A 24,571-nucleotide genomic window follows, 5' to 3' on the forward strand; every position below is an offset into this window, starting at 1 on the left:
GACTCTCAGGAACATAGACTTTTGCTTATCCTCATAAACTTCTTGCTACGACCATCACATACTCAAGATTATCATTGTCTACAATCTCAGTTGGACCTACTAATGGATCACCAAGGATAAATACATGAATATTTGACTAACTTCAATCGATTCTGAGATGATAGCATATTTTTGCCACAAATTCTTTGAAATCAATACTAGTATCAATGTAGATCAGTCTCTCAATCCCATCGATATATCTTATCACATTGTTATCACTTGAAATCTATTGTCCTCTATAACAAATCTTAAAAATAGTTTTTTCCATATTTGACTTAAACTAAACCTAAAACGTTAAGCAAATACCTCAGATAACTAATTGTGATTCACATGTCCAAAAGCATAGGTGGCTGGATCACCTACCCTTGGCAACCTCAACTAGGGTTGGTGAGATTGCTAACTAGTTCTTCATACTATTTTTGATCTAGAATTTAACCGGATCTTCGTCAACTTATTCCAAGTTTAAAAATCAATACTCTAACTTTATTATATCAACATCAAACAATATAACAATATGAAATCACAAAATTAAACAATAGTAATTTATATTTCACATGAAATCACAACATTAATCTAGCAAACATTTTTTTTATTTTCAATTGTTAAACAAGAAAAGAAATAACATAGCGGGTATAGATCAACACTAACTTGGATTTAGATGTTTTTTCTATAAGATTTTTCAAAGATATGTTATTTTTAGTATGAAAAGGTCAGTTTGTGTTTATAAAGTTGAAAACAAAGATAATTTCAATATTCAGTAAACTTTGTAGTATAAATGTTTAGTGGCAAAAATTTTTGTAGTGTAAATATTTGTATAGGCAAACCTATTTTGTGGCAAAAATTTTGATATCCCAACAAATATTATCATGGCGAAGATGAGGAAGCTAGCTTCTATATATTGAGAATTATTTCAACTTTTAAAATATTTTCCATCCAAAAAATATAACTAATCTTCTAAAAAAAAATTCTTTGTGAACTATGTTGTGCAAAATTTACTTATATTTCCTTATATGTTAAAAATTTACATCTTAATTTAGAGTTGCAAATTATAATATTTCGGATGACTCTATATATGATTATTAAAACTTAATATAGAATATGGGATTTTTAATCAATATCTTCATTATCTTTCGGCTTATTTTAATAATACTAATTAATTTAAAATTTTATAACAATAAATGATAGAATCAATAACTTCGTACTTATCCGGAAAGAAGTTTAAAGGAAAATTCATGATTCTTTATTATTGGCCAAAAGATTGATTCCCACCAAAGGTTTACAAGTTCTTGATTTTTAGGTTTTAAAATGTCAATTTTTGATTTATTATCCACTTTTGTTAGTAAATTTCGTTAAGTGAAATAATAAAATAATTATTTTATATAGATTTTTCTATTTTCTCTTTTTTTCTTATTCGTTTTATTTTTCTTTTCTAGCTTTTTATTTATTTTCACTTTCATATTTAAGAGATAAATTGTAATTTTTATAAATACTAGAGGTGTTTATAAAACATTTCACGAGGTTTGGGAAATTCAAAAAAAGTTTTGGGATGTTTTTTATTAAAGTTTTAATAATTTTTAGGAGTCTAAATAAAAAATTAATTAAATTTTTAAACTAGTAAAGATATATTGATAATTTAATATTTATATTAAATGTTAGTGGTAGCTTTATAATTTCAATAAAAGGGAAAAACATGTCTTTTTTAAGGAAAATTTAACAAATTCACTAAAATAAACAGATAATAAGTGACACCAAAAGGGTGTGAATTTGTCATTTCACTAAACCATGGGTGGGAAGGAGTCCTTTGACCTCCATTACTCAAAGTGATTTGTCTTGGTAGAATCTTATTTTTCCTTCTTGATATTTATCTTTATAATCGTGATGGTCCTCCTTGCCTATCTTATAACCATTCTTTGGTTGTATGTTTCTCTTTCAGAATAACATTTAGGTGAAGACCTCTCAGCTTTCGACAAGGCATGTTCTCAATGGTTGTAGTGCAAGAAAAAATAAACTGGAAAACACTCACCAACTCAAACTTCTTTCTATATAACCTGAAGGCCGTAGTGGGTTCATGCACCATCATCAATTGCATCTCCTGTATACAAAAATGGCTCTCCGTGGACAGCTGAAGGATGCTGTTGTGATTGGGGCTCCTGCTGACAAAGTTTATGAGTTTTACACCCGCAAACCCTACGAAATGAAAAAATCAAGCCCTGGAAAAATTCTGGGTGTTGATTTAACTGAAGGCCAGTGGGGAAAAGATGGCTCTGTTTATTGCTGGAACTGTGTCCTTGGTAAGTTTTAATCGTCATTATTAATAAGTACGAATATTTCCTACTAACTTATTCATATAAACTTACAGACGGAAAAACTGTATATCTGAAGGGGAAAGTGGGAATCGATGACATCAACAAGTCCGCTTCGCACAAAGAGGTGGAAGGACATCTCATGAACTCCTTCAAGAGCTTCATTATCAGTATTCAAGTTATTCCTAATTTGGAGAAGGGCTGCTCAGTGCTGTGGACTTTTGACTATGAGAAGGTGAATGTGAATGTTGAGGACCCTACTTCACTGCTTCAGTTCGTTGTCGATTGCTGCAAAGATGTGGGCGTTTACCTCAACCCGATGGCCCCTCAGCTGCAAACTAACTAATAAGAATCGATCTGCTATTACATAAGTGCATCGGCCATGCATGGATACATGCATGCTATTAGATAAGATGCATTTCCAGTATGTTTGGAGAGTCTTCTATTTTAACAATCATACCATATGCACAACTTTTGTGCATACATAATCATATATTATCATGTGATGCAGTGACGTTTTATCTTTAATTTTTAACTGTACAATCACACGATGATACGTTATTGTTTATACACAAAATTATGTATAAAAATTGTATACATAGCACTACTTATATTTTAAATAAGTGATATGCATATTATAAGCTCTACTTCAACAAACTTTAATCCAATTATAAATTGTATGTAGCAAATAGAGCCTTAATTAGTGTTTGTTTTTAAGTGATTTTGTGGTTCCAAACAGAAAAGTTGCAAAGATTAAGATGATAAACGAAGAAATAACTGACAAAAACCAGTTGGTCCCATACAAAATGATTGAAAAACGACTTAAATTAGTCTAACTTAAGTACTTATTACATTATATACTATAACAATATTGTCACGAGGATCCCCATGTAGCAGAGGCCTAAAAAGAGTCTATGTGTCCTTGTTAAGACTTAGAAGTAGATATTTCACTACAAAAATCTCTAACCTCTTAGAGTAATGTTCTGTATACTCAATTTTAAATATACACGTGATGTGTTATCATGTAAATAGATGTTACATGATCCTTAATTTAAATATCAAAGGACTTATTCTCATCCAATTTTGGTGTATTCCTAAACTCTCACCGGCCACCAACCTTCCCAGATCGGTCGCTAGAAAGTGGTTATTTGGAAAAAAAAATTAACCATATAGGGGAAAATGCAATTTTTTAAACTTTGAGTGGAAAAGAATTGTTAGTTTTTTAAACTACGAAGGAAAATAAAATAAAATTTTATTTTTTTATTTTTTATTAAATAACAATTTTATCCTTAACCCTAACAAAAAAAATTAATAAAATTGTAGGCATTTAGGTTTTTAAAACCTTCTATGTAAGAGTTTGAAAATACACCAAACCTTGCGTGGGAATAAGTCTTTCGACGTAATTCAAAATCACTTGATCACTGTATGCATAGTTTCATTAAACTTCGTATTATGAGGTCTTGAATAAAAGTCATAAATGGTGTGTACTCCTTCAAACCACGAATAAAAAATAGTTGAAGACAAACTTCACTAATCTTCTCATTTGTATTTACTCTGAAATTTTAATACAAATGTTTTTAATATGTAGAAAATATTATGAGATTGACATACCTCCTTGTATCATCATTGTCAATTTTAATTTCCAAGAATTGTATCTTTGTTATGTTCTTCTTAGAAAATAGTCTCTCAAGAGTTTCCCATATTGTGGTGACATAACATCGTGAACATGATCAATGAACTTCTTGCTAATTAATGTTCTCAAAGCAAGCAAAGCATTTCCACATTTGATCTTCCACTTCCTTTACAGTTCAACATTGTCAATATTATCAGCTAGAATCTTTGTATCAACCTACAACTAATTCCTCTTGACCTTGAAGATAAGACTTCATACGTAATCCAATACTTGTAGTATGTGCCTGCAAGCTTCTCAACACCATAACTTGTATTAGAACTATTTCCTCCATTGATTTACTTCATATTGCATGACAAAAATTCCTCCTTACAATTTTCAGTTTTCTCCAAAGAGGTAAATTCGATAAATAATATCAGTGAAAAAATTAACAAGTCTTTGATACTATAAAATAAAGAAATTACATAAATTAATTTATGAAGACAACTAATATTTGGAGAATAGGTTAAAAATCTTATTGAAGCATAATGTTTTGAATTTATAAGACTAGAAAATACACCAACTACTCGCATAAAATCTACTAAAATTAAGTAAAATACTACTTATTTGACATTACTATTGACTTGGTGTAACCCAAAATAATAGGAACTTAATAATAGACAATAAACAATCACAACATGTCAATTGAACAAATTTGTCATATTACAAAATTATTGTCATTTAGGAAAAAGAATTTGAATGATGTGCCTTGCAATTATCAATAAAATTATGCGTATCTATTTTGAGTATACAAATTAGTATAAACTTTATATATGTTATCAAGTGAGTAGACGATTTGGAATTAAAAATAGAGTAACACTCAATCACATAATGACATATTATGTATGTACTCAAAAATAGATACGTATAACATTGCTCCAAAATTATCATCATCCATAGATTCAATTGCTTTATCAATATTCCCATAGTCCCTTTTACTTTAAAAAGTAAATATGCTCATCTTCTATAGATTTACATTAATATTCTTATTGAATGAATGTAAAACAAATATTATCATGACGAAGATGAGTAAGACAGCTTCTATATATAGAGAATTATTTCAACTTTTAAAATATTTTCCATCCAAAAAAATATAACAAATCTTGAAAAAAAAATTCTTTGTGAACTATGTTGTGCAAAATTTACTTATATTTCCTTATATGTTAAAAATTTACATCTTAATTTAGACTTACAAATTATAATATTTATAATATTTCGGATGACTCTAAATATGATTATTAAAACTTAGCATAGAATATGAGATTTTTAATCAATATCTTCATTATCTTTCGACTTATTTTAATAATATTAATTAACTTACAAACTCATGACAATAAAGATAGAATCAATAACTTTGTATTTATCCAGAAAGAAGTTTAAAGGAAAATTCATGATTCTTTATTTTTGGCCAAAAGAGTGATTCCCACCAAAGGTTTACATAAATGACAAGTTCTCAATTTTTAGATTTTAAAAAGTCAAATTTTTGTTTATTATCTACTTCACTTTCTAGCAGTAAATTTCGTTACCTGAAATGATAAAATTATTATTTTATATAATTTTTTATATTTTCTTTTTTTATTCTTTTTATTTTTCTTTTCTAACTTCTTTTTTTATTTTCACTTTCATATTTAGGAGATAAATTGTAATTTTTATAAATATTGAAAGTATTTATAAAATATTTCATGAGGTTTTGGAAATTCGAAAAAAGTTAAGGGATACTTTTTCATTAAAATTTTAATAATTTTTAAGAGTAATAAATTAATTAAAATTTTAAAGTTGGTGATTTAACATTTATATCAAGTATTAGTAGTAGTTTTATAATTTCAATAAAGGGGCAAAACATATATTTTTTAGAAACACTTAACAGATTTAGTAAAGTAAATAGATAATGGGTGAAAAGGGTAGAAACTTGTCCTTTCACTAAACCATCGGTGGGACTTGGTTATTTGGCCTCCATTATTCAAAGCGATTTGTCTAGGTAGAATCTTATTTTTCCTTCTTGATAATTTATGATTACCTTTACAATCGTGATGGTCCTCCTTGCCTATCTTATACCCACTCTTTAGGTGTAGATTTCTCTTTCAGAATAACTTTTAGGTGAAGACCTCTCAGCTTTCCACGAGGCATGTTCTCAATGGTTGTCAAACTTCTTTCTATATAACCTGAAGGCCGTAGTGGGTTCATGCACCATCATCAATTGCATCTCTTGTGTACAAAAATGGCTCTCCGGGGACAGCTGAAGGCCACTGTTGTGATTGGGGCTCCCGCTGACAAAGTGTATGAGTTGTACACCCGCAAAGCCTACGAAATAAAACAATCAAGCCCTGGAAAAATTCTGAGTGTTGATTTAATTGAAGGCCAGTGGGGAAAAGATGACTCTGTTTACTGCTGGAACTTTGTTTTTGGTAAATTTTAATCATCATAATTAATAAGCCATGTATGCTTATAAACACAAATATTCCTTACTAACTTATTCACATAAATTTCCAGACGGAAAAACTGAGTATACGAAGGCGAAAGTGAAAATGGATGACAGCAACATGTCCGTTTCGTACGAAACGGTGGAAGGATATCTCATGAACTCCTTCAAGAGCTTCATTAGCAGTATTCAAGTTACTCCTTTGGAGAAGGGCTGCTCAGTGCTGTTGACTCTTGACTTTGAGAAGGTGAATGTGAATGCTGAGGACCTAACTTCACTGCTTCAGCTCGCTGTCGATTGCTGCAAAGATGTGGGTGTTTACCTCAACCCGAAGGCTCCTCAGCTGCAAACTAACTAATAAGAATCGATCTGCTATTACATAAGTGCATCGTCCATGCATGGATACATGGACCCTATTAAATAAGATGCATTTTCAGTATGTTTGGAGACTCTTATATTTTAAATAAGTGACATGTATATCATAAGCTCTACTTCAATAAACTTTATTCAAATAATAAATTGTATGTAGCAAATAGAGCCTTCATTAGTGTTTGTTTTTAAGTGATTTTGTGGTGACAAACAGAAAAGTTGGAAAGATTAAGATGATAATCGAAGAAATAAGTTACAAAAACAAGTTGGCCACATACAAAACAATTGAAAAACGACTTAAATAAATCTAACTTAAACACTTATTACATTATATACTATGACTATATTGTCATCACGAGGGTATGTAGCAGAGGCTTAAAAAGAGTCCATATGTCCTTGTTAAGACTTAGGAGTAGATATTTCACTAAGAAAATCTTTAATCTCTTAGGGGACGTTTGGTTCAAGTTATTGAAGATTACCTTGGTAATCTATCTTTTATTCCTTTGTTTGGTTTGTTAATAATAAAATATTACAGTAATCTTCTATTACCAATGCTGACGTGGTAGATAATATAGGTAGTAATCTAATTACTACCTTCACCTTAGGTATTTAAAGATTACCAAGGTAATCTTGATTTTATTATAATTATATTATTATTTATTAATTTTTTGAGATAAAAATAAATTTATTTTTAATTAATATGACAAATAATATAAAATATATTTAAAAATAATTATATTCAAGGGCATTTAAGTAAAATAATTTACTAGTAATCTTTTATTACCTTTAACCAAACACAATAATTATTTATACATACCAAATTTTATCAAACATAGTAATCATTTATACTCAGTAATCTTCTAAATAATCTATATTTAAGGTAATCTTTCTATTTTGGTAATAAAATATTATCCAAACCAAAAGCCCCCTTAAAATAATATTATGTGTATTCAATTTTAAGTATATATATATAATACATCATCATGTGATTATGTATTATTTTATTCTTAATTCAAAGGTTAAAAAGACTTATTCTCATCCAAAATTTAGTGTATTTCTAAACTCTCATTGACGACAAACCTTCCAAGATTGATTGTTAAAAAATGGTTATCTAGAAAAAATAAAATCCTAGGGAATGCAAATTTTCAAACATTGGGTAAAGAAAAATTGTTGGTTTTTTAAATTAATGAGATAAAACTTTAGTTTTGTTTTATTTTTATTAAATGATAGTTTTACTCTTAACTCTAACAGAGAATTGTAACAAAATTATGAGTTTTTGAAACCTTACAAGTGAGAGTTTGGAATACACCAAAACTTGGGTGGGAATAAGTTTTTTAGTGTAATTCAAAGTCACTTAATTATCTGATAACAAGTATCAAATGTATACTTATTTATGTATTTAAAGTTGGTACATATAATTTTATTAAACTTCGTATTATGAGGTTTTGAGTTCACAAAGAAATTCCAGGCAATTTTTTGCTGGAAATCAAAAGTGGGACTAGACTAACGACTTACAAACTAGAGGTACTAGACAACGGGAACAAACCAAGAACGTAGAGCAGCGGCTTGGGGGAGCTTGGGCAGGAGCTACGAGATGCGATCTTGAGTAGCAACCTAGACAAAGAATTCAAGCCTCGATTTGGATAACTCAAATAATTTGACCTAGAGCAACAAAAATCAGCGTGAAACAATAGCTTAAGTTGTGAACTAAAGTCACTGTCGTTAAAGGATTTTCATTCTATGCAAAAGAACAATCCCCAGAATTCAGCAAATTCTTCTGAATAATTTTAAAAAACAGAAACAACAAATGTCAAACTAGAAGGTAAAGAACTGTTGCACGAAAATTGAGTTTTGTGTTTGCCACAAAAGTGAAGCCTTTTATAGTGAAAAAGGACATCAGGCTACAATAAAACACATGATAATATGTAAATAATTAAGTTACAATGGACCTTAGGACAGCATGTTTACCATCTTAATCCTACTAAAATATGAAATAAGAAAATCTTGATTATATCTATAAATATATAATTAAGTTATATGTACTTACATTAAGTATAAGTTTGATATATATCATCAAATAATCGGGTTATTTGAATTAAAAATAAATTAATAATCAATTAGATAATAACACAAATCGAATATATGTTCAATTATATATTCAAAGTAGTTACGTATATATGTTTTGTTTGTAAAGGTTATTTTTCATTTTATCTTTCTCCATCATCATTCTTTCGTAAATTAAAAACATCGCATTTGCATCTTTGATCACATTGATAGTAACATTTTCACTGAGAATTTCAACTTTTTGACTTTGATTATGCATTCTTGTTGATAATTTTCTAGTTTTTGTGTCACTTTCTGCACTTTTTTAACTGTTTTCTTTGTTGCTTCGATCACTCTGATTGAGTGAAATTCTAGGAAAATTTTCCCAGAATTTTGTGTACATTGTCCTATATTTTGGACTGTTACGATCTATGACATAGCAAGAGCAAAAGTCGAACATATTAGGGGTGTGTACAACCCTGTTTGGTATAGTTTAGTAACTTTTTCAAATTTAATTAAAAAATGGTGTGAAAAATTTTTAAACCAAACTTAACTAAAACAAATTGAAAAAGTATGATTTAATCTGATTTGAATTACCGCTTTAATTAATTAAAAATCATTTATTTCTAAATATATTATAATTATTAAATAATAATTGAATCATAGTTACTTATAACATGAAATAAAAATGTAAAATAAATATAAAATACATATATAATAAATATATTTAAAAAATGATAAAATAAATACGAAAAACAAATGGTACACCTAATTTTTTACTCAAAATTCAATCAAATATGGTTTTATACATGTATTTTAAAAAATATAGTTTATAATTTGGTTCGGTTTGAAAATTTTTCAAACCACAAACTGAACCGTAAACTTTTTTTTTAATTTGTCAATTCAAACTAAATCAAACTGTATTTTTTAAATAATTTGATCTAATTTTATAGTTTAAATCAAATTACACACACCTATATAAGAGATTAAGCGAATACAAAAAGAATTGCATAAGTTTCCCTAGTAAGAAATATAAAATAAAATCTTTTATTTTGGGTCTGATTTAAATTCCAAATTCTGTTTGAAACTTAAATATTTTAATGGATCGGGTTTGAACATCACAAATAAAGCTTAAAGGAAAATGCCCAAAACCGAGACCAAAAAGTTTTGGGCCCCGGCTTGAACATGTCGGGCCGGATTTACCAGCAACCTTCTTTTCTTTCGTCCAACCGCTTCAGGCTTGTTCACACAAATTCGGCTATTGTCAGTATTCTCAACTAGCCACCATCTTCTTCTCAAGCCTCCCTTGGAGCCTTTTCTTCACCATTACAAGCAGCTCTGTTTCTTCTTCTTTGCTTTCGTTTCAGGTTCGCAAAGACTCGTTTCTCATGCCTTTTTTTTTCTAAAAATTTCTGTTGGTAATACTTTTTCTTAAGGTTCATGTTATTTTGTCTCTGTATTTCTTGTTGTCTTTTTTTTTTTTTAATCTATTCTTGATTATTTTATCTAGATGAATATTTTTTTTATAATTAATATTGATTTTGGCGTAACCACTTTGTTATGAAGCTTCATATCATCTCTGTTTTTTTTTTTTTTTGTTGGATAATATTATTTTTTTGGCGTTGAATTTTTGTTTGCATGGTGAGAAAGTGCAGGAAAATCGTGGTAAAAATTATAAGAAAATGGTATATCTTTCTGGGATGGTGTAGTGGTTTTGGGTTATTTTAAGTTGCTCGTATTTCTTGATTAAAAAAACTCTGGATAAATTATTATTGTTCCTCTGTGAACTTTAATTGAACTTGATTAAAGTTTATTGAAGCTGAACCTATCACAAGGTCCAACTGTAGTTCTAGAAAATTCTTCCTTTTGTTTCCATGTTAAGCAGACTCGCCGCAGCTTGATGTTTCCTAAATTCTAATGCCTTTGTATGTGCAAAAAGGTTGGGAATTTGATTGTTGTGTTTCCTTTAAATTGATCTATGCCCAACACATGGAATATAACAGTTTCTGAATAAAATAATTTCCTAAAATCTGTAATGTCCATGCAGATGGCCAGATGGGATGAAATTTTATCCCTTCCCGTGCAAAGTCCTCCAACCTTAGAGTTTTCTGCTGCTGATATTGTTTGGTCAAAGGTGGAAGGTTGGCGCGACAAATTAGATAGAGTTGCTCTTATCCCATTTGCTAGAGTGGATGATTTTGTGAGGGGTGAATCTGCCAACAAAGATTGTCCAACAAGATTTCATGTTGAAGCAAGGCGACGGCGTCCAACAAATGCATCTTACAAGCCCAAGGTCGATGGAATTCTTGAATATATTCTGTAAGTTCAACAAATTTTCTCATAAGAATTACTACTTTGTTGCCTTTGTCTCGTGAATTTAAGTGGTCTTGTTGAATCTGTAGGTATTGGTGTTCATTTGGGCCTGATGACCATAGGAAGGGTGGCATTGTGCGACCCAGTAGGAATACATATGTTCCAAAGAACAAAAACGCTGGACGACCTAATACTAAGAGAGGGTGCACATGCCACTTTATTGTTAAGCGTTTAATTGCTGAACCGTCTGTAGCACTTATCATATATAATGATGATAAGCATGTAGATAAGAATGGATTGCCATGTCATGGCCCACAAGACAAAAAGGCTGCTGGAACTCGTGCTATGTTTGCTCCATACATATCAGAAGATCTCCGACTTCGTGTGTTATCATTATTATACGTCGGGGTCTCTGTGGAGACAATAATGCAGAGACACAATGAATCAGTGGAGAAACAGGGTGGTCCTTGTAATCGTGATGACCTCTTGACCCACAGATATGTTCGAAGACAGGAGAGGAGCATCCGGCGTTCTGAATATGAACTGGACCCAGATGATGCAAGGAGCATCAGAATGTGGGTTGAAAGCCACCAGAGTCATGTTTTCTTCTATGAGGATTTTTCTGATTACGATCCTTTCACATTAGGCATTCAAACAGATTGGCAGTTGCAGCAGATGATTCGATTTGGCAACTGCAGCCTTGTGGCTTCTGATTCAAGGTTTGGAACAAACAAATTGAAGGTGTGTCATTTTTGCATTAGATGATGATCTGATAGTGTTAACTGTTGTTTTCGGTTCTATGAGGGCCATCAAAGATACTGTTAATTGTTGCTTTCAGTTCTATGAGGGCCATCAAATACCTCAGAAGCTAATTCTGCTGCTCTCTGCAATTTTAAATGCAGTATCCTTTACACAGTCTCATCGTGTTCAACTCCGACAACAAGGCCATTCCTGTAGCCTGGGTAATAGCTCCAAGATTTTCCAGTGCTGACACGTACAGATGGATGAGGGCTCTTTACAATAGAGTTCGAACTAAAGATCCTACTTGGAAACTGGCTGGGTTTATAGTTGATGATCCATTAGCCGATGTCCCTACAATAAGGTTAGTCTTTTTGAAATCAATTAAGATTGTTGTATGTTTTCTAGTTACTTTTGGTTTTCAGGAGAAAATTTGTGATGGACTATAACTAGACAATGATCTAAGACAAGCCTGCATGTTTATTTATAAAGTAATGTTATATGTACAACTTTTGTATACAACTTTGTGTACAATCAACGATATGTCATCATGTGATTTAATAGTTGAAAATTAAAAAATAAACCAACACCCAATCACAAGTAGACACGTCATAATTTGTGCACATAGTTTTATTGTTATTTATATCTATTTATATACGTTTAGTAAGGTATTAATGCTATATCTCATGTATTTAGTTTCTTCATACTCAACAGCTACTGCATTAGACTCAATATTTATTAGTTCAATTTCCTTGTCAATGCCTATTTGTTCTGTAATTTTTTATGGCAATGTGATTTTGGAACTATGTAAGATTGTGTTCGAAGACTGGGCAAGTAAGATCTTGGTTCTTGAAGCGAACCAAGAGTTGGCCTTGGACAGTTTGTTATTGTTAAATGATGAGGGGCAACAACATCCTCTGTGAGTCTCTGTTTTCTTAGTAAAAAATTTTGGCCAAACTGAGGTTTCATCATTTTACTCAGGGATGTTTTTCAGTGCTCTGTATTGATTTCTTTCTGGCGGGTCCGCCTTTCATGGCATAAGAACTTAGTGAAGAGATGCATAGAATCAGAGATGCGTGCAGAGATTTTGAAACGGCTTGGACAGGCTGTGGATGGCATCTGTAGAGGGCATGGAACTGTGGATTCGTTTGATGAATTTATGGAAGACTTCATGGATGCATCAGATTTTATGGATTACTTCAAGGCAGTTTGGTATCCCAGGATAGGTGGGTCTTGTTTTTAATCATCCCTTTATAATTAAATCTATAAACTTGTTGTTTCTTCTCTCTACTTTACAACATTTACTGCTGAACTATTGGTTGACCATTGAAATGGTGTTCCATCTCTTTTTTGCACTGTAATGGTATGTCAATTTTACTTATGTTGTATCTCTACATGCAATAAAATAAACATACATATGTTTACATCTCCTTCTGTTGAGGTGGAAAATATGATCTGTTCTTGAGAATTGTCTCCAGGATGTAACAGCTATCTGCACTGGTGAAGGAGATGAAATTTTATGATTTATTTCAGAGTATTTAAGCTTCACTCCGATATCTTTAGTACATTGATTTTTTCTATGTCAAAGCCTTTTTCTAATTTCTTAGAGAGATTTACAAATATATGTTCTTTTGGTCACAGGGACTTGGATCACTGCACTAAAGACTCTTCCGATTGCCAGCCAGGAGACTAGTGCAGCAATGGAGTTTTACCACAATCAATTGAAGCTCAGGTTGTTGAATGAGAAGGATCATGGTGTTTATCAACGTGCTGATTGGTTGGTTGATAAGTTGGGTACTAAAGTACATTCTTATTTCTGGCTGGATGAATACTCAGGGAAGGATGATTTTGCACGATATTGGAAAGATGAGTGGGTGAGTGGTTTAACATCATGGCGCAAAGCACTGAAAATTCCAGATTCCAATGTTGTCATTGAAGGTAGATGTGCAAAAGTCACAGACCAGCATGACAGAGATAAAGTTTATGTTGTGTGGAACCCTGGTTCACAGTTTGGTATTTGCAATTGTAGTTGGGCGGAAACAGGCTACCTGTGCGAACATATGTTGAAAGTCATTAGTGTCTGTCGCAAGAAAGGATCTATTATGCCTTCTATCAGTTTGTTTCAATACAACCAGGCCCTGATTGAGATCTTAAACTGTTCACGTCATGATTCTTTGATTCGTGATCACGCTATTTCTTTAGCAGTCTCTGTGCAGAACCAGTTAAATGCACTAATAGATGTGGGAAGCCGCCAGACTAGTGTGGATACTATTGAGAAACAAACTGCAGATACAATTGAGCAACAAGCTGTAGGGGTGGTTTCTGTGCATCGATGTAAAGAATTAATCAATGACAGTCACAGCGTGAATATGGAAGTATCATCTCACAATGAGAAGGGTTCTGTGGATGAACCAGATACTCCTGTTATTATTGCAAATGATTCAGGAAGTGAGCTCATTCATCAGGTAGGCAGTGAAAGCGGTGTTTGTGGTGTGACTGCTGAAGAAGAAATTTGTTGTGCAAGTGCAGGTGTTGGCCCATCACTCATATGTATTTCCCCACCTGGATTAGCTTCTGTTGATGAAATTGTATCCAGTGATTGCTTCTCCAAGGATGATACAGAAGCTGCAATTAGCATTAATCCAACATCCAAGGATACTACTTGTGTTGGTCAAAATGGGTTTGAAGAAGTTATATCAAATAAAGATTGCCTTCAAAGTCTGATGGATAAGGAGCGACTGGCTGTTAATATGCCTCCATCAACAATAGATTGCATGAAGCAATGTGATGTGACTCATCAGAGTGGTTCTTGCAAAGATGATGCTGAGCTAACAGTTCACTCTGACAAAGCAGATGCGAATTCCCTCTCTGAACAGGCCTCTCCATCTCTGTCTGTGCCCAATGAGTCAAACATGGTTGTTGCTATGACTAAAACCTTGAGTGGTATCAAAGACAATCAGATGGAGGAATCACATGGTGTGAATGAAACTCCCACTGAAGATGCTTGCACTATCAATAATGATGCCCCATTAGATGAAAATTTTCAGGAAGCAACAATTGATTCTAATATATGTCATGATGCCAAGGCAGTTGACAGAGCAATGTCTTCATGCTCGTCAGGGAGTCACCCATCAATGCTGAGTGACGGTGTTGATGATGAGGCTCAAGAAACGGAATCTTGTGAGGTTCCATTGAGTGGTAAACCTTCTTTAACTAGATGTAATTTGAAAAGAAGTGCTGAAGATGATAATTGTGACTACAAACCTATCCATACAAAAAGAGTTAAAACAAGTGATGAGCACGTAGACATTGTCATTGGTTGAAACAGTACCATGACAGGGGGAATTGGTTGTGAGATTGCTGGTGATCCCCTGGCAATGCCAAGGTCTGAGTCCGACAAACAACAGACAGATGCTGGGGTTGCCTCTAGTGAGGGCTGCTAATATGAATGCTGTATCTGCAAGTCATACAATATCAGTACAACATCGCACTAGTGCAGTCAATTTTTTTGGCTAGGTGTAGTTCACATATATCAGGTACTTGTATCTTCCAATATGTTAGAATTTTTCTCATTTCTATTGTTGAATTTTCTTCCAACATGTACTTGCTCTTCACTATTTTTTGTAGCCTTAACATTACATCACCAAGTTAATTATAGTACAGTAAATTTCAAGTTTATATGCATCTAAAATGAAATTTGTTTTGCCTTGGCAACATTTGAACAGTCAAAGAAGTACATTATAAAAATTATTTTGTTTTCAGTCAATGACAATAGTGCAATTTCTCCGTACACAATAGGCCATCCCATTCTCGCATCTTAATAAACTGCGAATTGTTTTTTAGGAAATTGTAATCGGCTAATATAAGTTTTCGAAGAACTATTGCTTCTTTACTAGCCTAGGCATCTAGCTACTAGTCGCATAGTTGTCTATCTGAGAAATGTCAAGCACTTTGTTCATTCCACTTGCTATGAGAAACCTGAGAAGATTGGACAACCACAAACATAATTATATTGAAACTTACATTCATCTGAAAGAAATATAAGGATATTAACTTGGCAATGTGGCATACTTGTCTCTAAGATCTCTTGTAATAGATAGACAGCCTCCGGGCACTGTGGATTGCACGTTTACTGCAATATTTGGATTGTGAATACTCTGTCGAAGGTGTATCCATCCATGTTGTCCATGTTCTTCATGTGAAACTTTAGCCCTGAAAGTATGTAACAATTTTAGGCCAATGCTACTTACCAAACAAAAAAATTTAGGCTAATGCTTAGAAAATTTTTCTGTTGTATGCCAACGCTCAAACTTGTAGCAAGTCTACATAGAGTTTCTTTAGATGTTCATATAAAAGCATGATGTTGTCTAATGCTGAGAAACTTTTCTCAGGCTGAAAATTTCTTTGCACCTGTACATGTGAGCATCAATGGACACTGGAGAGTCGTTTGAGTCAACAAGGCAACCTTCACTAACCCAGCAGTCTCCGCATGAGTCTAATTCCCATCCATGAAGCCGCCCTTCCTGCAAGTAAATTGAGTTAGTGAATAATTAAATGTAAACAACATGTCTTCAACACTGAATGTTAATTGTTATCTGAAAATTAGATTACTAATACTACCTCGATGTAGTTTTGGAATGCTTCAATTGCCTCAGAACCTTTTGCCTTTGCATGTCTAGGCTCAGAGATAACGTTCATCCTCAGTTCAACTGATTCTAGTGGCTCTTCAAGATCTTTTATTAGACTACCAATCCCTTCATCTGATCCTGCAAGCTTCATGCGTACCATCTCTATAATTATTTTTACAACCATGTAAGCTCCTGTAGAAAACAAACAGAATCAGTGTCAGTATCCGTTGTGATTCAGAACTCTGCATTCAACCTGCAGAAAGTACAGACACCGTCAAAAAAGAAGACTGCAAATGATTCACCATCATCCAGGAAATGATTCTCTTTAAGAGCGCCGTGTCCTGATGTTTCCATCATCAGGTGAGTTTCAATGCCATCCTGATTAAGATGAACACCCTTATCGATAACGTTTCGATAACCAACTCGATACAAGCAATGGTTTCCCCCTCTGTCACTGATGAATCTTGTGAGTGCCATGCTTGTCCGGGCATCAGTGACAATGGTAGTACCAGGATGTTCCTTTAACACAATTGCAGACATCAGTGCAATGAGCCTGTCACCATTGATTGGATTGCCTTGGCTATCAACCACTCCACTGCGGTCGACATCGGTGTCAAAAACAATCCCGAGATCAGCCTTGTTTTCTAGCACAGCAGCTCTGGTAAGAGCCATTGCAGTTTTGTCCCCAGGATTGGGAATGTGGTTGGGGAACATCCCATCTGGGTTCAGATGCAGAGAGCCAAAAGTGTCTGCACCAAGCTTGTCTAAAACATCCCAGGTGAAAAACCCTCCTGATCCATTTCCAGCATTGACAATTATCTGTCATTTTAGGTGCATCAGAATCAGAATTTTACATTGAATATGATAGACAAGTGGAGCATATATGGTACTATTCTTTTTTCATAAGAACTACTAGAAATAGAACATTGAAAACAAGCAATTAAGAAGCAAACCTGAAAGCCTTTGAGTGGAGTGTCATAGTGCAGAGGATGGTTAACTCTTTGTTTGATGATATCTCTTAGGTGCTTTGCATAGGTGCTCATGAAATCAACTCTTGTCGGAGGAGTTGTCAGCAAAGTAGACACTTTAGCAGGCCTATTGGCGTATTTCTGGGCAGCTTTGTCACATATTTCCTCCACCTCCAGCGAGGTTAGCCCCCCTCTCTTAGTAAAAAACTTTAAACCATTTCGAGTGTAGGGTAAGTGAGAAGCAGTCATCTGAAAAAGAACTTCTATATCAGTATTGAGATAGTTTCAGTTGGAATGAGTATACAGACAGCTTGATATGCCATACAGAAATCTACCATTATAGAAGCATCGTAAGCAAAAGGAGGCAACAAAGTACTCATGAAACAAGCAGGAGTAGTGGCAAGTCCCATGTCGAAAACTAAGCAACCAGCTCGAGAAAGGCCTGCAAAAACTGCTACAGTCAAAGAAGCACAAGAAATTCGAGGGTCTTTACCAAGCGACACTTTAACCTCCTCAACAGGCCCTCCCTGTTCCTTCTCCAATTTACTTTTTACCCACCCACCGAAGCTCTCTGCAATCGCCTCCACTGCCGGTGGTGTAAGGTCAACCATTCTGCCTTTTTCACCTTCCAAGGCAACCCCACGAACATCAGACCCGTTTTGGAGCCTTCTAATTCTATCCATCTCCTCATCCACAACTTCATTATACTTAGTCACAGTTGAAGATTTTACGCACAGTTTTTTACTCGGAGACAATATAAATGGAAATTTAACACTAGTTTGAAATGGTATTCTTCCTGTAGTTGAAGAGAGGCTTGTTATTGGAGCATTGTTTTGCAAGTATATCTTCGAACTTGCAGTCATAGCCATTGTTTTTGTTCAAGTTGGAGCTCTTAATTGTCATGCTTGGAAGTATTTGAAGGGGGTATTTTTACAAGAGCCAAATTAGAGGAGATAAGATTAGCCAAATAAACCATGACCTTACAATAACAACACCTATCCGGGCGAAGGAAAATATGTGTAAGTGAGCTTCCAAAATCTCAGATTTTTTTCTTGTTTTATTCAAGCCTTGCATTAGATCGATCTTTTAGTTCCTGTCTCATGATATATGCAAGGAGAGCGATGGTATATTCTTGGAGGTTTCTGTATTCTCTGTAGAAAACGTGCATGAGTAGAATTCTCTAAATGAAAGTATCAAAGAGCAGATATTCTGAAATCCTGAAGAAAAAATTTAAATTGACTGTTATGACTTCCTGTAACATGCTTGGCTTTCCTGAAGACGATAATTTATGGGAAGAAATTTCTGTGGCCTTGAAATTTTGCAGCAAACTTATTCATATAATCACCTATTCAAATGTTATTATATTAGTTTGTACAAATAAATTTATACAATTTATTTATACATATAGTATTACTCTTACACAAAATGTATCCAAAGATTGTAACCATATACAAATACAATTTTCATTTGAAAGGCCATAATGTTTAACTATGTCCTTCCATTTTTCTTTTCCATTTTAGTATTTTGTTTTAAAAGGGAATTGCAGCTTCAGATTCGTTGCTGATGCAACAAATTGCATCAATTGTTCATCAATTTTCGATGATATTATTTATCTTATTAATAACTATCTTAATATCTCCGATTAGTTCAAACAAGTTTGAACTCTAATTAACTATTATGGATTCAAGTTTATACTTAAATTTAATTCGATTTAAATCTATTATTAATTAAAATCATATATTCAATACCAATCTTAACTTGGAAGTCTTTTTTTTTATTTTTTCTGACAAAGATAATATAAAGATACTGAAGTATTGGTTCTCGTTACAAGAAAACTGGCCAATTAATGAACAGTGTTATCACTCAAAAGGCACATAATTTAGGCCACACATGCATGCAGATGCGACAACCTCGTTCATTATGATCAAGTTTTGAGCATTCTTAATGAAACCCTAGTGAGTAATATTATATATACAAATAAATTATATAAATTTATATAAGTACTCTGATATGATAATATTTGATTAAATGATTTTTAAGTTAAAAAAAAAAGAAAATAATAACGTTACCCACTCATAAGTTATTACCTCAGTTTATATAGATAAATTAGTAAGGTTTGTTTGTATACATAGTTTTGTTTAACTCTTATATATCAAGCCACTCAAGTCGGATCTCCACAATACCACTGGCTACATTTCTCAGTTTGAGGGACATATCTTGAGTTATTTTGCCATTGTTCCAGATGATGCCGCTCTCGTTGAGAAGGCAGTTTTCCTTTGTAGGCTGCACCTTCTTTATTGCACAGCCATTGGGAATATTTTCCAACTTCAATTTTATGCACTCCATATATGGCCTGATGTCTATATTTGCTTCTCCCATTTCGTCATCCACACTAAATGTGTCTTTGTCATACACAGTCTGCATGAAAATATTGAAAGGTTGAATAAGATTAGAATTCGAGCAATGCTCTCCGTTAGGGACATGCACGGTCCAATTTGAGAGTTTTTTCATACCAAATTAGAAAAGCGGTTTAAAATTTTTTTAAACCAAACCAAACCATTTTTTATTTCAAACCAAAGCATACCAAACTGAAAAAATATGTTTTGATTCAATTTGGATTACAATTTGAATATGTTAAAATAATTCACTTTTAAATATATATTATTTAATAAAATTAATTGAATTATAGTTTTCTTAAAACAAAAAATATATATGAAATATATATACAATCTACATGTAAAGAAGACTATAAAATAAAAATAAAAAGTTATGTACCTAATTGTTTATTGAAAACTTCTACTATATATATATTGGCTTATTGAACCAAACTATAAACCTAGTATATATATATATATATACACGGTTTATGGTTTGGTTCAATTTAAAGATCACTAAAGCCACAACTCAAACTGAAACTATTTTTCAAAAATTTATTAACCTAAACCAAACCAACTCAAACCATAAATTTTAAGTAGTTCAATTCAATTTTACAATTTGAACTAAATTATACATACTCTTACTATCCATAAATATTTTTGAGTATACAATTAGATACATAAATAATATATCATCTTGTAATTAAATGTTATTTTATCTTTAAATCAAAATTATTTTATCACATAATAACAAATCAATTATATATCTAATTGTATACGTAAAAATATATATTGATAATTTTATTGTTAAAATTCAGGCTCGATTTTGGGGAATAAAAAATGAGTTGCTTACCAAAAGAACTGGAATATTAGGATCTCTAATTGGAAGCGTCAAGTCCTCATTCCATACAGGATTGCAGTTATTTTTCACCACTGTGGTCTTCAATTTCTGCAAGCAAAATTCAAGTATAAAATGGAACATAGTGAACATCTTCAAGCAGGTCATTTATGCAAACTTTACATTAGTTTTGAATGTAAAGATGAATAAAAACAAGTTGGCCAAATGACTATTGCCCACCCAAGGTTTGATGAAAACAATTTTCATCAGTTAAGTTTGAAAAAACCAATTTTCTACCTATCTATCAAAATCAATTGTTAATTTTAACTAACAACTAAAGAGTATTTATGTTTTTTCTTAAATATTATAATAGAACTGTATTGTAGGATATCAATATTTAAAAATAAAAAAAAACCTATTAAGGGTAAATAAATATTTTTCCTATCTTATTTAAAAAATTATCATATTCACCCATATATTTTGAAAATATAATAGAGTTTTAAATAATTTTTAATATAACATTTACAACTTTTATTTATGCGTATCAATTTGAAACCCTTAAGATTTCATTAACATTTATAATATTTTTAAAAATTACAATTTACTTCAAACATGTTATTATACATCATTGACATCTTTATCTATATTTGTATTTATAATTTTTTTTATTATTAATTGAAATCAATATAAATTAAAGTATAAAATTATTTAATATAAATTTGGGATTAACTTGTTATTTGGTTTGAGAGTTTTCTTTAATCTTTTCAGTAATTTTATTTTTAAAAAAATTAACATATGAATGGAAAATTGATTTTTTTTTAAACTTAAAGAACGAAAATATTTCTTTTCATCAAACCCTAGCTGAAAATTAGTCATCTGGCCGAAAAAGTAGTATTACGTGTAACAACGGTAAAATATTATCGAGTATAAACAAAGTTATGTTAGATGACTTAATCTAACATGTCAATACAACAATATCGATTGTGTTAAATGACTTAATCTAATATGTTAATACTATTTGTATATGAAGTATTATTAATAAAACAACATACCTGTTTGCCCTGAGTGATTACAACATAAGGATCACTGCTAAACGCATCACTTACGACAAGATCAATGCCTCTCTTAACTCGAATTTTGAGAAGGCCTAGCATACTTTCAATTGAACGAGACATTCTTCAGCCGCGGATAATTACAGGCTCCGAAAAAAGCCACTGAAAAATTAACAAATGCAGACAAATATGTAAGTTTTACATGCAAAGCTTGATTCCCAATCATAGAAAATTTAAAAAATCTTATACCAATGTTGAACCTGAGGAAGTTTTATTTCTAAATGAAAATTTTCCCTGATTTGATTTGCTTCCAAGATATCAGAAATCTGAAAATTCATCAAGATAAAAGCTCATTAAAAAAAAAAAAATTACAGTGCCAATACATACTTTTAGCTTTGTGATCCAACGAGTTTGCAGCTGAGCCTATTGTTTTTTATTAGCAAAAATGAAACATAGATTTCAAACTAGTGGTGCTCTTTGGCTTCTGAGTTTTGCCAACTGATTAATTTTCGGATAAGGCGAACTTGTTCACATTAAGGGTGCGTTTGGTTGACGGTTTTTAAGTTTACTTTGGTAATCTATCTTTTATTCCCTTGTTTGGTTTATCAGTAATAAAATATTACAGTAATCTTCTATTACCAATGCTGACGTGGCAGGTAATATAGGTGGTAATCTGATTACCACATTTACCTTAGATATTTAAATATTACTGGAGTAATCTTTAGTTTATTATAGAAAAATTATTATTTATTAATTTTTTGAGATAAAAATAAATTTATTTTTAATTAATATGACAAATAATATAAAAATATTTAAAAATAATTATATTTAAAGACATTTAAGCAAAATAATTTACTAGTAATCTTTTATTACCTTTAACCAAACACAATAATTATTTATACCTATCAAATTTTATCAAACATAGTAATCATTTATACCCAGTAATCTTCTAAGTAATCTATCTTCAAAGTAATCTTTTTATTTTAGTAATCAAACATTATCCAAACCAAACGCCCCTAAGAGTGTTCGTGGATTTGGATTTACCGGATTATATTATAAATCAGGTTCAACCTTTCTTTTAGGGTGACAATATGATAAAGAATGGGTAAAAATAAAAAACCCACCACAAGTTTTCAAAAAAAAAAATCGATTGCTCAAGTTAACTTTTGACAGTTTTAATCAAATTCCTTCAATAGTTTTTGAAATGCATCAAATTTCTCCTAAATGAGTTATGGTGTTAATAGATTTGTGAAAGGTTATATACTTTGACAATGAAACCCCAGGATTCTTTTGTTCCATGGGTTTCAGCTCATCTTTTAAGGCATCAATCCATTTATCAGATTTTGTACTTTTTATGGCTTGTGAAACTAATTAAAGCGGATCTTTATTGATTCTTAAATGAAGTGTGACTTTTTCAAATAAACCACGTATCCGGAGTTCAGAGATTATTAATATGCGTTTTGAATTACAAAACTTAAAAGTAAAATCGTAATATATTATGTATCTAAAACAGATAATTCTTTGACAATGAAAAGAGTTGTTGGACTATAACATTACAAATGTATAGTATAAGAGTCATTCAGCGTATTCTTTTTATTAACTTTAATGAAGACATTAAGTCGCATTAGAGAATATAAATATAACAACTCTAAGCAAATTTTATATAGAAATAGGAGAAGACAGATGTTAGATATGCATATGTGTTTTACATTGTTTGAAAATAAATGATTAAATAGTTTGTAAACTCTTAAATTATTAAAACATGTTTTAGGTTGTAAAGTCCATAAGTCAAACTATGACAAACTGTGTCCAAAATGAATAATATATTGATAATGAGTTGTTCTATTATACCAACATTTTATAGATTTTTTTTCTTTTTGAAATCTTTCTTAAGACTGTTTCTTGAAGTCTTTATGTATCTAATCATTGGATATTAGTTTTTTTAAGAGGTGTTTTCTCATTTAAATGTTAATAAATATTGTTAACACGTTCTTTTAACTATTGAAACACCTTGGGTTAACCGTGGATGAGTGAAGTTTCTGGTAAAATAACATTGGCCTTATTTCCACAACTTTACGTTGAACACTCCCACTAACTTCACCATTGTCAAAGAATTTTGCAGTACTAGTTTCCACAATTTTTTTACAATTGTTTGGACGGTAAAACGTAGAGCCTCTGGATTTCTTTTGGTAACCAATGATAGTTTCAAAGTTCAATTTTATTTCTTGTGGATTGTAAACTCTCTTCTGTTGGGCATCCCTAAACATGTAAATGCATGAAGTTAGGTTTCCTTCATGTTCACAACTCAAAGGGAGTCTTGTAAACTGTCTCAATAGGAACTCTATGCGATAAACATGTTGTTGTACATACATCCACGATGATTTGGGTAGTGATGAAATACTCATCATACACTTAATCATTTTTATCAACATTATAAAAAAACAAAAGGGTTTTAACAAGGAGAAAATTCCTTTATATGTTCTTGCATACTGTTTACCTCATCATACTTACCAACAATTGACTTGTCCTAAATTTACGCACATCCTATCGTAAACTCATTATATTCTAGCATTAACATAAATAAATTATATAGATACCTTTACACACGAACAAATTATTCTAATGTTAATAGCTCATGGATGAAACTTATAGAGGAGATTTTGGGAAAACATCAAACCTTGGGTGGGTATAAGTCCTTTCGCCTAATATAAATAAATTACTATCTTTTCCATATATTAAACATTTTAGTTTAGTCAATTTAGTGACATAAACTATCGGAATGATTTCGTGCATGTATTTACATAAATAAAAATAATG

The 24,571-nt window shown here is 31.7% G+C and overlaps 5 protein-coding genes across 7 annotated transcripts; 3 read left to right on the forward strand and 2 right to left on the reverse strand.

Moving 5' to 3' along the window:
- The first annotated feature begins 1,999 nt into the window (after positions 1–1,999).
- On the forward strand, positions 2,000–2,853 carry LOC123214984 (MLP-like protein 43). Its single transcript, XM_044635010.1, has 2 exons — positions 2,000–2,330; positions 2,399–2,853. Exons 1-2 carry the CDS (start codon positions 2,108–2,110, stop codon positions 2,686–2,688), a joined length of 513 nt encoding a protein of 170 aa, XP_044490945.1. The 5' UTR covers positions 2,000–2,107; the 3' UTR covers positions 2,689–2,853.
- A 3,348-nt stretch (positions 2,854–6,201) lies between these two features.
- Positions 6,202–6,974, forward strand: LOC123214961 (MLP-like protein 28). Its single transcript, XM_044634987.1, has 2 exons — positions 6,202–6,416; positions 6,502–6,974. The coding sequence occupies exons 1-2, from the start codon at positions 6,230–6,232 to the stop codon at positions 6,786–6,788; spliced, it is 474 nt and encodes a 157-aa protein (XP_044490922.1). The 5' UTR covers positions 6,202–6,229; the 3' UTR covers positions 6,789–6,974.
- Positions 6,975–10,087: 3,113 nt separating this feature from the next.
- On the forward strand, positions 10,088–16,535 carry LOC123213607. 3 transcript variants are annotated; one of them, XM_044633084.1, is made up of 7 exons: positions 10,088–10,209; positions 10,890–11,161; positions 11,245–11,896; positions 12,058–12,257; positions 12,875–13,119; positions 13,535–15,429; positions 16,285–16,535. In XM_044633084.1, exons 2-6 carry the CDS (start codon positions 10,890–10,892, stop codon positions 15,214–15,216), a joined length of 3,051 nt encoding a protein of 1,016 aa, XP_044489019.1. In that variant the 5' UTR covers positions 10,088–10,209; the 3' UTR covers positions 15,217–15,429; positions 16,285–16,535. The 3 variants fall into 3 exon arrangements, with proteins under 3 accessions (XP_044489019.1, XP_044489016.1, XP_044489017.1); XM_044633081.1 differs by lacking the exon at positions 10,088–10,209 and adding an exon at positions 10,448–10,781; XM_044633082.1 differs by lacking the exons at positions 10,088–10,209; positions 16,285–16,535 and adding an exon at positions 10,448–10,781 and having other exon boundaries at positions 13,535–15,571.
- On the reverse strand, positions 15,610–18,548 carry LOC123213608 (phosphomannomutase/phosphoglucomutase). The gene is made up of 7 exons (XM_044633085.1): positions 17,825–18,548; positions 17,475–17,738; positions 16,824–17,340; positions 16,514–16,713; positions 16,304–16,416; positions 15,965–16,105; positions 15,610–15,871 (listed from the first exon to the last, which is right to left on the reverse strand). The coding sequence occupies exons 1-7, from the start codon at positions 18,356–18,358 to the stop codon at positions 15,799–15,801; spliced, it is 1,842 nt and encodes a 613-aa protein (XP_044489020.1). The 5' UTR covers positions 18,359–18,548; the 3' UTR covers positions 15,610–15,798.
- Positions 18,549–19,616: 1,068 nt separating this feature from the next.
- LOC123213609 (protein C2-DOMAIN ABA-RELATED 10-like) lies at positions 19,617–21,912 on the reverse strand. The gene is made up of 3 exons (XM_044633086.1): positions 21,755–21,912; positions 20,718–20,813; positions 19,617–19,907 (listed from the first exon to the last, which is right to left on the reverse strand). The coding sequence occupies exons 1-3, from the start codon at positions 21,875–21,877 to the stop codon at positions 19,635–19,637; spliced, it is 492 nt and encodes a 163-aa protein (XP_044489021.1). The 5' UTR covers positions 21,878–21,912; the 3' UTR covers positions 19,617–19,634.
- Between the last annotated feature and the right edge of the window lie 2,659 nt (positions 21,913–24,571).

The sequence above is a fragment of the Mangifera indica genome, chromosome 4, assembly GCF_011075055.1.
Source record: "Mangifera indica cultivar Alphonso chromosome 4, CATAS_Mindica_2.1, whole genome shotgun sequence".
Taxonomy (NCBI): domain Eukaryota; kingdom Viridiplantae; phylum Streptophyta; class Magnoliopsida; order Sapindales; family Anacardiaceae; genus Mangifera; species Mangifera indica.

Excerpts from the sequence above, each read along its gene's own strand:
- LOC123214984 (XM_044635010.1), top strand. The coding sequence starts at position 2,108 with ATGCACCATCATCAATTGCATCTCCTGTATACAAAAATGGCTCTCCGT. Across the intron at positions 2,331-2,398 it reads TTGCTGGAACTGTGTCCTTG|ACGGAAAAACTGTATATCTG; the intron begins GTAAGTTTTAAT and ends ATAAACTTACAG.
- LOC123214961 (XM_044634987.1), top strand. The coding sequence starts at position 6,230 with ATGGCTCTCCGGGGACAGCTGAAGGCCACTGTTGTGATTGGGGCTCCC. Across the intron at positions 6,417-6,501 it reads CTGCTGGAACTTTGTTTTTG|ACGGAAAAACTGAGTATACG; the intron begins GTAAATTTTAAT and ends ATAAATTTCCAG.
- LOC123213607 (XM_044633081.1), top strand. Across the intron at positions 11,162-11,244 it reads GGAATTCTTGAATATATTCT|GTATTGGTGTTCATTTGGGC; the intron begins GTAAGTTCAACA and ends TTGAATCTGTAG. Across the intron at positions 13,120-13,534 it reads AGTTTGGTATCCCAGGATAG|GGACTTGGATCACTGCACTA; the intron begins GTGGGTCTTGTT and ends TTTTGGTCACAG.
- LOC123213608 (XM_044633085.1), bottom strand. The coding sequence starts at position 18,358 with ATGGCTATGACTGCAAGTTCGAAGATATACTTGCAAAACAATGCTCCA. Across the intron at positions 16,417-16,513 it reads CATTCCAAAACTACATCGAG|GAAGGGCGGCTTCATGGATG; the intron begins GTAGTATTAGTA and ends ATTTACTTGCAG. Across the intron at positions 15,872-15,964 it reads ACAAGAGATCTTAGAGACAA|GTTTCTCATAGCAAGTGGAA; the intron begins GTATGCCACATT and ends CAATCTTCTCAG.
- LOC123213609 (XM_044633086.1), bottom strand. The coding sequence starts at position 21,877 with ATGTCTCGTTCAATTGAAAGTATGCTAGGCCTTCTCAAAATTCGAGTT. Across the intron at positions 20,814-21,754 it reads TAATCACTCAGGGCAAACAG|AAATTGAAGACCACAGTGGT; the intron begins GTATGTTGTTTT and ends TTTTGCTTGCAG. Across the intron at positions 19,908-20,717 it reads CTAATATTCCAGTTCTTTTG|ACTGTGTATGACAAAGACAC; the intron begins GTAAGCAACTCA and ends ATTTTCATGCAG.